An 18,380-nucleotide genomic window follows, 5' to 3' on the forward strand; every position below is an offset into this window, starting at 1 on the left:
TACATTTTACTATTATGTATATTCTTGAGGATTTTATGTCCTTAAGGACATAGGAATACTATATAATGGCGTGCAACCGTGTATCTTTTCCCAACCCCAAGTTCAGAGATGTCACATTGCTAGTTTGAAATTAGCCACCATAGGAATATTTATACCATGGAAAACAGCAAATATTATAAACCAACGACCTCCCCCCCCCCCACTTCCCTGACCCTTACTGAATATTAAACATTTACCAGCATACAACTGCATAGGATAATTCACATTGCAAGCAGAACATGTTAAATTTCCATTGAATGGTTTATGGTTATAGGCATCATAGGAGCTCAGAAAAAGAAGTGATAAATGATAGTATTCTAGCAAGCCCTAGAGATAAGAACAAGTCTTTTATAGAGGACTATGAAAATAAATTTGGCAGGGATTTTATTAAACAAGAGAGGTTATGGCAGCTAATAATCATGCCAAATCGGCTTTTGAATGAATTAAGTGGCTTATTTCTTCCTAAAGAGTATCTTTACATTGGTGGGTTTAATTGTGTATTGGCAATCTCACATTGCAAAATAGAAATCAAAACATTGTTCTGAACAATATTGACAAGCATCTAGAAGTTTTGTCTTCAGAACCCCCAGTATCCCTCTCTGGCTGCTGTGTCTTACATTTTTGCCTCTTGAAGGCTCTGACTCCCTCTGTGCCTTCTCAATGACCTCAATGAGGTCTCTGATCCTTCATTTCCCCCACTAACTCCAATTTCATCAGCTCCCTCCTTGACTTCCTTCTTTCCCTCCCCACCTGGACTCCAGGTTTGTCATCTAAGCTCATATCTCACCAGCATTCTTCTTTGCCGTGCATCCCCATCCACCGTGCATCCCCTTCTGCCATGCGCCAGTCAGCAGAATCCCAACCCTTCTGCTCAACAGAGCCCTTTGCCTAGCCTCCCAGACCTTTATGTCCTCATTTCTCCTTATCTGGTTCCCTCAGACTATTCCCAGCTTCAGTTCTGTTCACTCTCCACAGATGTCCCATCTTACATGACCACAAAACCCTGAGGCCTTTGGAGTAATTCCCAACAGCCCAGGTCATTTGGAATTTTCCAAATCCACACCTATCCTTGATCTTTCCTTTTTGTTTTAGAGGTTGAAAGATCAAACCCTCCATCATTGGCCTCGCATTTTTTAAACTCCTTCTCCAGGATCTTGCTAATCTGTTTCTCCCACTCTCTCATTTCCACCTATAATACTCAAGTCTCTTCTGATGTGAGTAATGCTTTTCTTGACATATGATCTCCTTTGAACTATCATACTATACTTCTTCTGGAAAAAGTACTCTGCACTCACTGTCTCCACTACCTTGATATTACTTGTTCCCTCTATAATCCTCTCTCATATAGCCTTTCCCCCTTCTACTCTGTAGAAGAGACTCGCAAATTGGCCAATGTCTACATTGTAAAACTGACATAACATATCAGATAGCCTCGGGGCATTCAGCATTACTTATCTCACTCACTGAAACTCTGTTCTCTCCTCTCTTGGGAAGCCAGAGTTTTCTCCTGGTATCTTACTATTCCTTTTCCTTGTGACTCCTCTTTTTGTGTCTGCTCCTTAGCCATGTTCTCTGGAGTACTCTCCTTAGCTAACTTTAATTCTCACTTTCTAGGTTCTTCTTGGGTGATGTTCCTCTTCTCTAGCATACTAACACTGATATGCTGATGAAACCCAAACTATTTTGAATTTTGGACTTGGTATACCTGCTCACCATCTCCACTTGGATATCTCATAGCCCCTCAAACTCATATGTGCATAACTGAACTTAACTCCCCGACCTCTTAATCTGTATATTTTATAGGATTTTTAATTTCTCTTGATACATCAAATCATCCTAGGCAGAAATCTGGCAACCCCTCGTGACTCCTTCCTTTCCCTCAGTGCCCACAAACCACCAATCAATAAATTCATCTGTATTCTCTTACAATAAACACTTGTTGAATCTGTCTTATCTTCTGTATCTCTATCCCCCTAGGCTATTACCTCCAATTGCTGTCTTACCTTAATTTTATCCCTGCCAAAACTATTGCCCATTAGTCTTCCAGAGTATTCTTATGAAGATGATATCCAACCACCTCAATACCTTTCATGTTTCTCCATCCCCTACCATAGCACTTCCATAGTCTGGTCCCACCAGCCTCTCCACCTTGTTCCTTTCACTGCCTTGTACTTAAGGTTCCTATAACTCTGAGCCTGTGGCTGCTTCCTGGATACCCCATGCTGGGATTTTGTACATGTTTGGTACCTGAAATACTCTTCCCACTCTTCCTCTCCTTCTCTTCCTTCAACCTCCATAATCTTTTTTTTATTTTGGAAAGAGGAAAATTTTTTGTTTTTAATTTTTTTCCAATTTTATTGAAGTATAATTGACCCCATAATCCTTCAAGGATCAGTTGATACCAACTCTAGGAAATTTTCCTAACCCTCTTCCAGTACCTCCTTCCTCAGCTGGGTTAGGTATCCTTCTTGTGCCTCAGTCTTTTTATTTATTATCTTTTAATTATGTTTAAGGGTGTGTCTTTACAAGACACCAAGCTTGTTGAGAGTTAGTAATATATCCAACATTGTCTAATTGTCCTATAACTTGAGGAATTTGATGACTCCAGAAGAAGCTCTAGAGTCTGAATTTTCATTTGTTTAGCAAATACTTACTGATGAGTTACTACGTTTGAGACACTGTTCTATGTGCTGGGAATTTAAAGATGAATAAAACTAGGTCCTTTATCTTGTGGCTAATGAGGGAGAAAGCAAAGAGATTACCACAGAGGATGATAAATGTCATGAATAGATATTAGAGAAGTGTAAAGAGGAGCAGAAGAGAGTTCTTAGAACATCTTACATAAGATTTTGAAGGGAGAAAAATTGGAGAAGGCTTCCTGAAGAAGGTGTCATGCATGCTGAGTTTTGAAGACCTGGTAAGAGTTAGCCAGGCAAAGCAATTGCATGAGAGTGGAGTGGATAAATAGCCACATTAAAGACCTGCAATTTACAAAGGTATGTAGGTGACAAAGAAAATAGTGAGTTCTAGAAATTCTAAGTGGCTCAATATGATTAGAGCACAGAAAGGGAGAAGGGTTGGGAAAGATGAGGAGGGACAAGGCAAACATGAAAAGGCCTGCATATCAGACTGAAGAGCTGGAATATTAATCTGAGAGCTATATGAGCTATTGAATGCTTGGGCCAGGAGAATGGTCAATGAGGTGTTTTTGACAGACTGCCCTAGCAGCGAGGAGAATGGGTTGGGGAAGGAGGAGGCAGGTTGGAAAGGAGGACATGACTGGGAAGATAGAGTAATAGTTCAGAAAGGAAATGAGGAGAGCTTGAACTTAACTGGTAGAAGTAAGAATGGAGAGAGAATAGATCCATGTATAATCTATAAGAATTGGTGACCTACCAGATGAGAGGAATAAAGAGAAGAATCTAAGTTTTATTTTTTCATTTGCAACAATATTTATTGCATATGTATTATATACCAAAAACTGTTCCAAGAATTAATAAAATGGTATGCAGAAAAGACCAACTCTCTCCTCTCCTAGAGCACGTTGTCTAGTGGGAAAGACATAATCCAATAAATGATACAAATTGAGGAAATGAAGTAAGGTTATAGGATAAAGTGACCGGAGACAGTATTTTTGGTAGGATAGTCAGGAGAGAGACTGCTCTGGGGAGCTCACATTTGAGCAAAGAGCTAAATGAAGTGAAGAGCAAATCATGCAAAATCCAGAGGAAGTCTTAGAGCAGCAGAAGGCTGCTGGGCTTCTGGCTGGGAGGACTGTTTGCATGGCTGTGCTATTTACTAAGAGAGAATGGGAGTAAAGAAATAAGTTTACAAGGAAGCAAATGAGTTCTAATGTCACTTCTGCCACTTATTTGTTGGCCGAGTGGTCTTGGGCATGTTACTTGTCTGAACCTCAGTAACCTTATTAATGAATGGGGATAATACTTTCTTATCTCTCAGACTTTTGTGCTGCTCAAATAAGCTGAGATGAGTGAAGGTCCCTTGAAAACTGTAAAATACTATAACAATTAAAAGTTTTATTATTTGCTTATAGACGTTTATGTTCTTTCACAAAGAATTGATTTTTAAAGAACACTTTGAGTTCTCTGTGCTGTCAAAGTCCATAATAATGACAATACTGGGGGAAAAGAAAGGCACTAATCTTTTCCTCAGGGAACAAGTTATGATGAGGCCCATATTCCTTTTTACCAAGCAATAAGATCTGTCAGTCAAGTGGTGATTCTTGTGTTAGGTTTTAAATAAGATAGTAATCTTTTTTATCTCATTTAGATTGTATACCTTCTTTTTGTGAGGGAAAATATGTCCTTCAACTAGCAGGATTCTAGGCAAATCTAATTCCCTCCCCCTCCCCCCAGTGGAGTAACCTCAAGAGCAGGACTTAGTTGTTCACACTCTCCTTCTCTTATTTTATTCCTCTTTATGCTGCATCCCAATCCATTTTCCCATGTGTGCACAAACACACACCACACACACAGACACACACACACAGGCACATGCACATACACACATACACACAGGCAACCGTTCTATTGGGTTTAATATATCTTTTTGTTTATACATTTCCTTAAAAATGTATATTTGTATGTATTTTTAATTTATGTAATAGTATTATAGGGAATTTAAATTCCTACTCTGCACAGTGTTCCACAGATTTTGTACTTAGTAGTTGTAAATGCTTAGATTAGCTAGAAGGTTTTATTTTTTCAAACTAGCCAGTACTTTCTTGGTCTTTGCTCTGAAAAGTATCTATTTTGCAAGAGTCAGGATTTTGTCTTTGAGCCCAATTCTGAGCTTCCTAGTACTTACCATAATGCCTGGAACATGGCTGATGATCCATTCAGCTTGAGGGAGTCAGGAGACAGAGGTAAAAATACTCAGACAGCCTCAGCAAATGGTGATCATCGATCTATTCAGTCAGATTCTGGCTGAGCTTTTCAACAATTTCCTTGGGCCACTCTTGTAAATCTAGAAGCTAAAGAGATTTCTCAAGTGATACGGTATAATAATGTTTTCCCGAACCGCTGGTGCCATTGGAGAGTCATCTCAATAGAAGGAGAGTCTGGTCCACTTAATCCCTAGATTCAACATATTCCTATTTCTGCAATTTCCTATAATGAGTCTTAGGTTGAGCCAGATGAAACTTCAATTATACTAATACATAATTGGCCAGCTGTTAAAATGGGAGCCAGCACAGTTCCCAAAAAGGCAGGAAAAAACTCCTCTCGAAAAAATTTCCATTTCAAACATGATTACCATTTTGGTTATAATTTTATATGGTAATTTCACAAATGGAGTTTTGTACCAGCAAGAAAATGAACATCTGCAATTAATTATGCCATATAAAGCAGGTTGGCCTGTTGTAAGACATACATTGAACTTTTAACCCTTTTATAGCTTGGCAATTTCCCAGAGATGAGCAGCTAACTATTCAGCATAGTTACCCAATTTGGTGGCAGGTCATTATATTGGAAAGTGGATAGTACCCCTCAGCTGAATTGCTGTGGAGCCAGATAGAACTGGCTTCTGCCCTAGCACTCACTAGCCACCACCGGACACCATGCACACAATACTATTAGCTCTTCTTCATCTTTAGATGGGAATGAATATACCTACCTTATAGTCTTATAAAGAGTACCTAAGTTAACTCATGTAAAGTGCCTGGCTTAATGCCTGGCACATAGTTAGTACTCAATAAATGTAGGTTTCTTTTTTGTTCCCTTCATAAAGATAGTGAAATGCATCAGAAAAATGGAATTTGAATACTGAGAACAGGTAGAGTGATTGCAGAGCTGTCCTGGTTTGGGCTTTGTGCTCCTGCATCTAGAGTAGGGGTAATAAAACCCCATAGGCCAAATCCAGCAGGCCACCTTTTTTTGTAACATCTACAAACCAAAAATGATTTTTATATTTCCAGATTGTTGAACAAATCAAAAGAATAATCATATTTCATGACCCATGAAAGTTATATGAAATTCAAATTTCTTTGCTCATAAAGTTGTATGGAAACATAACCATGCTTGCTCATTTATGTATTATTTATGGTTGTTTTCATGCTACAGTGGCAGAATTGAGTAGCTGGGACAACAGAGCCTATATGGCAAAGTGTAAAATATTTATTATTTGGTTCCTTAAAGAAAAAGATTGCCAACTCCTGATCTAGAGGTTTCTGTTGGACTCTCCCTTGTCCCTTGGGAATGGGCACAGTATGGGTCAATGGTAGGTAATAGTACAGAGTGTGGACCACTTAAAAAAAAAATACCTTAATGTGAGGCACTCTGAAATTTCTTACTTCACATCTTCAAGGAGAAAATAAAAATGCCTTCTTCCTCCTGCCTTCACTTCCTCCTGCCTTCACTTCCTCCTGCCTTCACTTCCACCAACTACCCCCACCTCCAAGGGGAGAAAAGACACTTGCTCAATGGCTCTTCTTTTTCAATCACAGGATCCGCCCCCCTCCCCAGAGTGCCTTCCTGTCTGGGCACCATCTTACATTCAGTAAACAGCCCTCCTCCTGTAACATTCACCTCACCCCAGTCACCCCTTTAATTTCCATCTGACTAACGTCTTCCTTCCCAGGCTTGCATTTGGGTGACAGCAACAGGGAAGCTGAGGTGAAGGACACTATCATTCAGTTAGTGCCTTTTGATAGTAGAGTGGGTTTTTATTGTTTTGAAAGAAATTGTCAGGAAATGTTTCCCTTTCAAAAGTACTATTGTCTAAGGATGACCAGGGCAAACTTCAGAGGGAACTGCCCAGAATCAGTACATTTCTAATCTGTGACTCTGGAAAGGCGCATTGTCAATCAGGTATTCATTTCTTAAGGATATTCAAACAAATATTTATTGGGAGCCTTCAATGCTCAGAGTACCATGGTATCTACATTTTATTTTCTATGGAATGGACCACGTGGGCCACGTGGGCCTACCTTGTACATGAGACTGAGCCTGGTGCCATCATGCTATGGGTGGTGTTTAGGGGGCTCACTGATGCACCCTGGCCAACGAGGCAGCCCTCCCACCCCCTCTCACCCACCACCCCATCCTTGAGGAGGGAGCATGGTGTGGAGGACCTGGGCTCAAGTTTAAATGCCAAACCAAATATTTCCCTGCATTGTAAGATATGAGTAGAAACACTCTTCACTCTTTAGTTATAAAATGCTATAGAACTACCAGCTGATATTATTATAATAGATTTCTCACAAAGTGTTGGTTTTTTAAAACACTGGTATGTTCCAGTTAGAGTAAGATAAACCTAGTAACAGAATAAAAAAGCAATCTGTTAAAAAATATGCAGTTGAATATGTATATGTCTATTTTTTGAGTTTTTTCATCAATTGACATCAATTATAGCTTTAATAGTTGAAATAGTTTTATTTAAAGGTGCAGTTCATTCATCTGTAATCCATCTAATTATGTGGGCCAGAAAAATAGAGTATAATTCTATTGGACAGCTATTTAAAACAAAAACAACAAAAATTTAAATGCCAAGTATGTATAAGTCCCATTTCACATGCTGAGAAATTGAGAAAATGATAGATTTTTTTTTTTTTTAAGATCAACTAACAGGATATCAAATAGTTCTTTTCCTGCTATTTTGGGATTTCAGCTAATGCCCCATTCTCAAGAGAAGTATACTGAAACATCCTCAGAATTATTACAAAGTGGTCAGACCAGTCTCATGACCCTTCTGCCATCGTTCATCCCCAGCAAAGAGGGGACAACTAGCAATTCTAAAATAATTGAAAAGAAGGATCAAGGAACACAGCTGTGGGACTAATGGGGAATGTTGGGGTGATTCATCTGCCTTCTCTGGGTGGAAAGTGGAGGTTGGAGAGAGCTCCTCCTACCCCAAGCCAAGTGAGGACAGCTCCAGGAGAACCCACTCCAGGAGAACCTGTTCCAGAAGAGCCAAAGCCGGGGGGAAACATGCACATGACGACCACTACCTGCTTCCCCATGGAGAATTCTGAAGGCCTCAAGCTGGGCCACATTGTGACTTATGTGGCCTTGGGCACTTTGCCTTCATGGGTCCCTCCCACCATAATACTATCAATATTACATATTATTTTTGATATAACTTTAAATACTTCGATATTTTTTCTCTGTTTTAGAAAAAAGTCAATAGATTTTCATGGTTTCTGAAAATTAAAACATTTCTCTTGACCTCAAACTTACATTTTTTTCCTTCTGATTTTAAGAAAAATTGGAGCATTTTTGTAGGACCCTGAAAGTACCGTGAGCCCAAGGCACTGTGCCTTCTGTGCCTAATGGACACATTCCTCCCTTGCTGGAGGGACCCATGACAGTGGGGAGGGACTGCATGCACAAGGACACTGTTCCATGTGGTGAGCCTGTGTGAACTGTGTCCCGTGAGACACAGTAGGTATCTTAACAGAAGCTGCGTTAACGGGAGCTGGCCCGAGAGGCTGAGCTATTGGTGCAAAGTGACAGAGTAAGAGGCCATGTTTGGAGACAAAGGTAGAAGAAAATTGTGCCATTCCTGGTTTGTAGCCCCATCAAGCTCAGCTCAGTCTGTCAGCTGGCTACAGTTACAAAGTGTGTCATTGGCAAAACTCGAAATGAGTCCCCAGTGAGAACATTCTACTTCTTCTCTAGGACATACAAACATTTTCACAGTTCTAAATTCTGACTTTAGATTTATGTTACTACATTGAGGCTTCCCCTCATCAACTTTGAAAACAAAAAGAATGGGGAAGTATTTTGCGTACTGATTTGGAAAGATCTTCAAGATATAGTATTAAGTGAAAAAACAAGGAACAGAATGATATGTGCTGCCATGTGTGTTTAAAAGGAAAGGAAAGAACACACAGGTATCCAAGGGAAGAGAAGACAAAGGCCAGCTGCTTTCCTTCCCTCCCTTCCCACCCCCCAACGCCCCAGCTTCAGGGCCTGCTTACCTCCTGGTCTAGGGCTCCTTCTGGGTGCCCCCTTTCATAGCAACATGTCTCCTCCTTCACCCCATCTGGTCAGATGCAGTAATAGCTCTCAACTATTGCTAGTATCTGAGGGCAGTATTATTATTATTACCCCATTTGATAAATTAGGACACTGAGGCACAGTGATGAAGCCAGGATTTCAGTCTACACATTTTCACTTAAGCTCAGGCTCTTTTAAGTCCAGCACAGTGCTACTCATAGATATTAAATTAACACTCAAAACCTATATACTAAAATTATATGATAGATGCCAAATGTTGTAGGGAAAATAACATGGTACCAGGAGAGAGAATAACACAAAAGACACTACTTCATTAATGGGGGCAGGAGGGTGGAGTCGAGGCAAGGCCTTTGTGAAAAGGTAACATTTGAGCTGACACTCACAGGAGGATGGTTGCTAGAGGGGCTGGGATCAGGGACCAGCACATCTTGGGCCCTGTGCAGAGTCTCCTGAGGAGGGACAGAGCTCAGTGCATCCAGAAGGGAGACTGACTAGAGCAGCACAACTGAAGCACAGCATGAAGGAAAAGAGGAAGGCATGGGGCAAGTCTGGAAAGGTGGTAGGGGCCGTTTAGGGCCGGGGGGCCAAGCAGGCCAAATGAAGGAGCTCAGCTCCTCTTGGAGCGTCAGGAAGCCCTTGGAGAGAAGTGGTGTGCTCTAACTCAGGTTTTAGGAAGACCACCATGGCTGTAGCATAACAGCGGGATTTGAGGTGGGAATGTGGACAGAAGAATGGACAATGGTGGAAGCTGAGAAGTTAGCAGTTTGTTGCAGAAGGTCTGGTGAGAGCAGATGGAGGCTTGAACCTTGACACTGCAGTAAGACTGGGAAGAAGTGATCAGATTTCAGGTATATTTTAGAGGTCAAATCGACAGGACTGGACAGCAGGTGGGATGTGGGTGGTGGGAGAAGAGGACGTGTCCGAAGGCATTTCTGGTGTTGTGTATACCAAACAGACTCAGTTAGCCATCCAATATCATTTCTGGATTAAGAAGGATCAGTCTCTGGCCTATCACAACCCCAGGGGGGAGGACTGGATTTCCTGTTAAGCAGAAACAGTACAAAGTGCTGTGTTAACATCATCACATTATGGAATAAGTAGACTCTGTTGGTCAGTGAGGATTTCATCATTACTTGTAATATTTTCTGTGGATAAGTAGATTTACAACCAGCTTAGAAATGAGCCTATTGAACATAACCTATATATAAGTTAGAATTAGTTGTAGAAAGAGAAATGTAGAAGCTTTACATCTAATTTGTGTTTCCCAGGCCTGTCAGAGAGTTCTCCATGCCAAGAGGAGCCAACACTTTCTGTTACTGTACAAAAGCAAACGTGATTGTCACTGGAGGTAAGGGATACTGTTCACGTTGTACAGAGATTCTCTACTTTGCCAACCGTGCCCTGCTTGATTAATATAGGGATAGAGTGGTTTTCATAAAGTTACAGAGTTTTGCTCCCAGGGAAAACCTTTTAGAGAGTTAAAAATTTCACATAAAGTTAAATTTGTCAGTCTTTTTCTTTGTGCCTTCTGGATCTGATGGCACACTTAGAAAGTTCTTCCCCGGCACCAGGATATGTGTTATAAATTCTTCCATATCTTACTCTAACTTTTTTTATTGCTTTATATTTTACCTTTAGATCTTTAATCTCTCTAGAAGTTATTTTAACATGTGAGAGCATGAGATCCCAGCCCGGGGCCCCTTGTATGGGCTTTAGAGGAGTCCTGGAGGCTCCTGCAGCCTATTGACCCTTGTGTGTCTATGTGCATTTTTCTGCAGAGATAGTCCAAAATGTTATCAAATCCTCAATGGGGTCCATGTTCAAAGAGGTCAAGGGCCAATGTTTTAGAGTTAGCAGGAAAGAGGCCAAGGAGAGAGACTTGAAGCATACTAGCATTTAAGGGTTAAGGAGTGTGGAATATAGGACGTGAGGTCATCTGTAGAGAGTATGATATAAGAAGCTCAAAGGGGAAGATGGAGGACGGAAATGTTCCTCAAGCCTCAGACTTGTCACCTATAATCCTGGGGTGCTAATACAGCAGGATGGCTTCGAGCCTGGGCTCTGAAGTCAGACTGTCTGGGTACAAATCCTGATGGTCTTTCTAGCAATGACCTTGGGCAGGTCATTTGATCCCTTTAAACTTCAATCTACTCTAACGTGGGACTGATAATAGTACCGACTCATAAGATTGTTATAAGAATTAAGCAAATTTGAATAAAGTACTTAGCACACAATAAGTGCTCAATACAAATTTGCCAATAATAATACTAACAATAACAAAACCACACATACTTCATATGGTGGTGCTTAAGATTAATTGAGATAATGTATGCCTGGCACATAGTAGATTGTCAATAAATATTAATTCAATCCATCTACGACACATAGGCAAAGTCATGTTGACAAAAGCGCGGAGGTTTTGTTGGAATAAAATGAAATCGGAGGTTCCAGTCAGGAGGCTGTTCCAGGAGTCACAAGTGAGGTGGTGAGGATCTGCATTATTGTAGGTGAAATGGAAAAAGAAAGGAAAGAGCCAATCCCATGGGAAAGAAATTAGTCATAAAACCTGAAGCCAGAATGAAATTGGGATTAGTAAGAGGGATCAATCAGCTCCGAGTTTGTAGGGGAAAATGGAAGAGTAGCAGCTGTATTGTTACCAGAGATCAGGAAGAAGGTGCTCATGTGGGAAAGAGAGCAAACTCAACTCAAGTGTGAACTTAAATGTCAAGTGTGATTAGACACCTGAGAGGATGCTCCTTTTGGTGATGATAAAAGACCTAGTTGGATCTAGGGGATGTGAGGGCCCCCAGGCTGGCTGCACGAGTGAGAACTCCCGGGGGCACCCCTAGATCAGAGTCACTTTCAACAAGGAGCATGTAGACTTGAACGATGTAAATGAGCAAAATAGAAGCTCAAATAAACATCAAGAAAATGGCCTGTACTGGAGATCTGAACTTTAGAAAGGGAAAGAGCAAACAAGATTTTTAAGAAGAAAGCTCTGTCATCCAAAAGATCACCAAATGTACCATTTGGTAAATGCTTCGAGCAAAAATATTTATTAAAAAAGCAAAAATGTTCAATGAGTATGAGCTACTCATTCCTTCCATGTGAGATTTCTTCAAATTCCTTCCCCTAAAACACACACAGCTGCAACGTTTGGTTTTCTACCAAGAGTATCCTGCCTTGGGCCTGAAGTGCCAATATTGATAAGTACAGTTGACCCTTGAAAAACACAGTGGTTAGGGGTGCCAACCACCCCCCCCACCACCAGCAGTAGAAAATCCACATGTAACTTTGAACTCCCACAAAACTTGACCACTAATAGCCTACTGTTGACTGGAAACCTTACAGATAACATAAACTATGGATTCACAAATATTTTGTATGTTCTGTGTATTATATACTGTATTCTTACAATAAAGTAAGCTAGAGAGAAGAAAATGTTAAGAAAGTCATAAGAGAGAAAAATATGATTTTACAGTTCTGTAGTGTATTTATTAAAAGAAAAAATCTGCATGTAAGTGGGTCCACACAGTTCAAACCCATGTTGTTCAAGGGTCAACTGTGTGAAGATAGCTACACTCTCACTTCACACCTGGGTGATCTCCCCTGAGGACATAGTTAAAATTTTTTTCAGTATATTGTGCATTTGAAGTTCATATTGAAATTTGTGCTCAGGTTTGGGCCTTCGACAACACTTACTTAAAACTAGCTTTGGTTCGAATATTATTTTTTAAAAATTACATAGGAATCTACTGGAAAGTAAAACAAGTAAAAACAATGCACTAGAAGTTAGAAGAGGTGGCTTTAGTCATAGCCTGGCCATTAACCAACTGTATAATTTTCAACTACCACGTAATCTTCTGTTGCTTACTTTCTGTATCTGGTAAAATGAGGAAGCTGGACTACATACATTCCAAGACCCCTTGAGCTTAAAGAATCCCGATCTGTTGTTTAAAGAAATCCCTGTTCATAGGGAGATAAATTAAAATGTCCTTTGGAAAACTTGGAACCCAGTTTGCCAAATAGGGGTTACTCAGTATGTAGTCAGAGCTTTGTGTACTCAAAAAAATGAGGCATTAAAGGGCCACAGACTTCTAAATTTCAAGTAAGGACATCAAAGAAAGAAAGCAAAGCATATGGGTAAGAAGTCTGCAGAGTAGTATGTGGGAGTCATGGCTTAGACTGGGAGCAAGTTTCCTGGCACCTGGAATGATGATTCTAAGAACGAACAGGGATCCAAGTCTTTAAGCTGTGCTAACTGAGGTTATCCTTTAAAGAGCTCTGCACTGAAGTCTAGAACACATGAGGCAACAAATACTAAAATTACATGTTTTCAAAAAGGAGTGCCATGCTTATATTACAATTTCTTGATCCCCGTTGCCCTTTGCTGAACTGATGACTGTCTTGGCTTCTTCCTTGTGAGGGAAATGGCCCCGAGCACTTGTCAGGAGGAGGTAGGGGTGCTCCAGGGATGAGGGAAAGAGCACAGTGGTCCTCAGAGAGGAAGCAGGGAAACTGCCCCAGAATCGAATTGCAAGGGACGCTGCCCCCAGCAGGGCAGGTCTTCAGTTCCGTGTGGCCTTCTATCCTCCTTCAACTCAAACCCTCCACAGGAAACCCTCTGAGAAAGCAAAACGGCATAGTTAAAGTAAGATCTGATTTCTAAAATCCGATTGTTCTAAAAAGACAAGCTGTCACATTAATCTTAACCAACTCCTTTGAACAGCCCTTTGTTCTCACACAAAATACTTCAAAACATAAGAATTGACCAGCTCTCATATATTTTGTCATCTTAAGTATTTTAATCATTTCTGAGAAAAAATATGTGTTTGGTAATGTTCTGGGACTCAAATCACTTTAGTGTTTATGGATTAAGATATTTGACCCTCATGAACCTCAACAGTCATTATATTGTAAGATGGCCAGCTACAGCTTTGAAATCTTATTTTTCTGGCTCTCTTACAAAGCAAAACATTTAGCAGCATGACAGACAAACAACTAATACTTTTCACCATGCAAAAATTATTAAATTGTCACAGTTACAGAGCCTCTTTTGGTGGAAAATGCAATTCCTCAGTGACTAGAAACACGTTTTCCTCAGGAGAATACTCTTGTTGATTAGTGACTCAGCCAAGCACATTGCTAAATGTACTGTATGTACCAGCTGATGACTCAAAATATACTATGAAAGCAACTTTGTTAGGCATAGTTGAATGTGTGAAATATGCAGGGACATTTGATGAGCTTGAAAAAACAGAAGCTCCTGTTTGGGGGGGGGGGTTGTAAAAAAAAGCCAAACCAGGACAAGGTACTTACCAAAACAAAACAAAACAAAACAAAATAAAATTGCAAACTTCCTGAGCATTTGTTTTTAGCTCATTGCTATCTCTCTTGGCCAATTTAAGAGTTAAACTCCGACTTTGAAAGGTCCAGTGTATACAAACGGTTCTCTGCCATCCAAGATAATTTGGGGGCTCTGCATGCATCTGTTAATGTTTCATTCAACAATTATTTCTTGCACAACTGCTATGGACTAGACCTCATGAATCATAGAGATCAGGTTACATTTTAACCTTCAAGAATTCAAAATTTAATGGTACAAATAGGACATGTTAATACACAGCTGTAATACAAAATGGAACATGAGTCAACAGATTCATAATCATAATAATAACAATACAGATTAAACACTGTAGGCATTTAGAGCTTAGTATCATGTCCCTTTCTGATCATTCTGGCTCCAAAAAGCCACCACACAGACTCTGTGAGGATTCTGTTGCTATCATTGGAAAGCAGGCAGAGCTGGAAGACCTCTGGTAGCAGACCAGAGGAGCCCTCTGTAAAACAGGGTTTCCTTCATAATGCACACTGGACAAAGCTCTTTGCCACATTTCTCACGTGGCAATCTTCTATTATATCCTTCTTCCTGTGGCATGCAAGTCACAGATTTCTTTCTGGGGATAGCCTGACCTCATCCAACAGGAGTGATAAAGTCCATTTCAAGGGGGCAGCCCGGCCAACCACCTGGGGGCCCAAGGCTCAGGTTCTGGACATACTGGAGTAAGGTAAGACTTCTCAGCCTTTGCCAGAGAAAAGCAAATGCAAGCAAGATACTGCATTATCAGAATTACTCAGTATGAGTCATGTAACTGATAATCTGGAGTTTTTCTAATGACCTTTACAATTCCAGATTGCTCTCTATTCTCACTGTAGTAACCTCTCCCTCCCCAACACACAATCATAAAACTTTGGAGTGGGAAGAAATCTTGGGAGATCAAAATTTTACAGATAAGGAAATTGAGGCCCTAGAAAAGAGAATGATTTGCTTCAGCTCATCATATGACTAGTCAGCTGGTAGAACTGAGCTCCAGTCTGTCCTCCTTTCTCCCAGCCCCTGCTCTTCCCTGTTGGACCACCGGGACCACCGTAATCTGGTTCACAGAGTCTCTCCCTCCCTTTTCTCTCTGAGCTGAGCCAGCTCATCTCATCAAGAGTGAGACATTTGGATCCACTGACTCACCAGCTGAGATAAGAGCTTGCTAAGGGAAAGAAATACTACCTTTATATGTGGCTTTATCTGAATCCTGGTTAACAAAAAGGAAGAGAGAAACTAAAATAAATGGAAAATAACAAAGGAACAAGGATTTAACCCCTAATGAACCATAATATATCATTTATAGTATTAAGTCCTACCTTCAGATTTGAATTATGTTCTACAAATACTTCCTTTCCCTCTATATCTTTCATGCTTGTCTGAGTGCCACCACTAGATTACAAACTCTCCAGAACAGGGCCCATGTTTCATACATCTGTGTATCAGTTCCTCTCTGTCTCCCCTAAACTTTTTATAAAATGTGTTGCAAATGGCCCAGACTTAGAAGAAAAGAACAGAGTAGTAATAGTCAGCTCATACTCCAGGAACTGCTCAGATTATCCATGGATAATTATCCATTTAGTCTCACAATAAGGTTATTACATAAATTCTGGTCATCCCCATTATATATACAGATAAGGAAACCCAGACACAGAAGGTGAGGTCACTTACTTAAAGCCATAAGGTTAGTGAGTGATAGAGCCAGGTTTCAAATCAAGGTAGACTTTCCCAAAATAAGTATTTTTTAAGCACTTCATGAGTCACTCTATTAGCCAACTCATTTACTTAACAAACATGTATTAAGCACTTGCTATTTGTCAAACACTGCCATAGATGAGAAATATAAGGCTCACCAGAAAATGAGTAAACAGATATTTACACAAACAACTATAATTGAATAGACCTCATGCTATAAACAAAATCTGAAGAAAACACCCTCAGAATGGGAAGAAGAAGACTTAACTCCATCTGAGGCTGGGGACACTGATCGGGGGGAGCCTTAGGAAGGAAATGTTGGAACTAAGTCCAAAAAGGTGTAAGTGTTGGTCTTCTGGGGAAAAAAAAAAAAAGACTTTCAGTAGGGTCAGTGTCTAGATTTTTTTGTATCTTCAACATCTAGCAAAATGCCAAGTGTATAGTAATTTCTCAAGATATTTTTCTTCTTGTTAATAAGGATAACATGGAAGTTTTAAATTTAAGAAAATATCCCACTTAAAAGAAAGAAAGAAACAAAGGAATGAAAAAAAGAAAGAAAGAAAATATCCCACTTACCCAATGACAACAGTACTTAAAATATCTTGGGTTCTGTCTTGGCCAGCTTAGGTTGCCATAACAAAATATCATAAGCTGGGTGGTTTAAACAACAGAAATTTATTTCTCACAGTTTTAGAGGTTGGAAGTCCAAGATCAAAGTGCCAGCATGGTCAATGTCGAGTGAGAGCTCTCTAGCTGGCCTGCAATGGCTATTTTCTCACTATATCCCCACAGGGAGAGAGAGTAAGGGGGCTATCTGGTCTTTTCTTATAAGGACACTAATCCCATCATTAGGGCTCAACTCGAATAACTTCATTTAAATCTAATTATCTCCCAAAAGCCCCATTTCCAAATACCATCACATTAGGGGTCAAGGCTTCAACATATGAATTTTGGGGAAAGAATTCTATCCATACCAGTTGCCGGAGAAATGGAAAGTAAGAGTCAGCTGTGCCCTGAGATTTTTCAGCCTGCCTTTACTAAGACTCCAGGCCCCGAGGACCTCTGGAATGAAAGAACTGGCCTTATTAAAGGAGTCACGCGAACATTCAACAAAGACTTGTTTTTGTTTGGATACGTGTTTTCACAGTCTTGTGCCACTAGATAGTTAAACCTCTGAGCTAGGATTCAGCATCCCAAGATTGAAGTTATAGGAGTTCAATAAAATACCTGAACTCCTACTGTGGGTTACACTCTTGAGGTAGTATAATAAAAAAGAAGTTCTGCGGGGCACCTGGGTGGCTTAGTCATTAAGCGTCTGCCTTCAGCTCAGGTCATGATCCCAGGGTCCTGGGATCGAGCCCCACATCGGGCTCCCTGCTCTGCAGGAAGCCTACTTCTCACTCTCCCACTCCCCCTGCTTGTGTTCCCTCTCTCGCTGTCTCTCTCTCTCTGTCAAATAAAATCTTAAAAAAAAAAAAAAAAAGGAGTTCTGCTTTCAAGTGGATGGTACAGAAAATTGAATCATTAACTATAAAAGATGCCAGGGGCAAGGGGCACATAGGCAGGGGCTCTTAGTTTTAAAGAATATGAAGACATTCTGAAATATTCTTGGAGGTACAGTCATGCTACGATTTGAAGATTGGTTTGGAATACTCAAAGGGGAGAAAGAAAAAGGTAAAGAAAATACTCTGTTCCTTTTTTTCATGAAACCAGACAAAATAATCAGAGAATTATGAAAACATCTGTGTCTATCACATTTCCCTGGGTTATGAATATCCAACTGGCAAGTCACCTAATTCTCCTGCATAACTGACTGGCTCTTGCAGTGTGTGTAAGTATATTTCCATAAAAAGTCCAATATATATCAGCAAATTCAGCCTGTGGGCCACAAAATACATGCTACCTGATTAACTAACATGGCCTCTTTGAATTTTAGATTTTATTAATACATAAATTGTAACTTTATAACTTAGGTTATATATAAATTATAACTTAGGCTATAATGCTATTATATAATCTTTTTTTCCTGGTGCCCTGAAGATCCTGGGTAATAAATAAGATGCTCGAGAATGCACCATATATTCCTAATTTATACCATTTTCTTATATGTGATTCTGGACAAATCATATTTAAATCATTAAATTAAATTAAAGTAAAGTAAATCATTTAATTAAAAATCACTTAATCTTAGGGGTGCCTGGGTAACTTAGTCGGTTGAGCCTCCAACTCTTGATTTCAGCTCAGGTCATGATCTTGGGGTCCTGAGATTGAGCCCCGCGTCGGGCTCCTCG

At 40.1% G+C, this 18,380-nt stretch overlaps 1 protein-coding gene across 1 annotated transcript in view; it reads left to right on the forward strand.

The window, feature by feature from the left end:
• WDR64 (WD repeat domain 64) overlaps positions 1-18,380 on the forward strand; it is a 146,557-nt gene that overhangs the window by 53,712 nt on the left and 74,465 nt on the right. Inside the window, exon 9 of the mRNA XM_045876185.2 lies at positions 10,286-10,365. Coding sequence (XP_045732141.1) covers positions 10,286-10,365 — 80 coding nt within the window. The remainder of the gene's footprint in view (positions 1-10,285; positions 10,366-18,380) is intronic.

This window comes from Mirounga angustirostris, unplaced genomic scaffold, assembly GCF_029215605.1.
Source record: "Mirounga angustirostris isolate CCGP_5_RB_7025 unplaced genomic scaffold, mMirAng1.0.hap1 SCAF_6, whole genome shotgun sequence".
NCBI lineage: Eukaryota > Metazoa > Chordata > Mammalia > Carnivora > Phocidae > Mirounga > Mirounga angustirostris.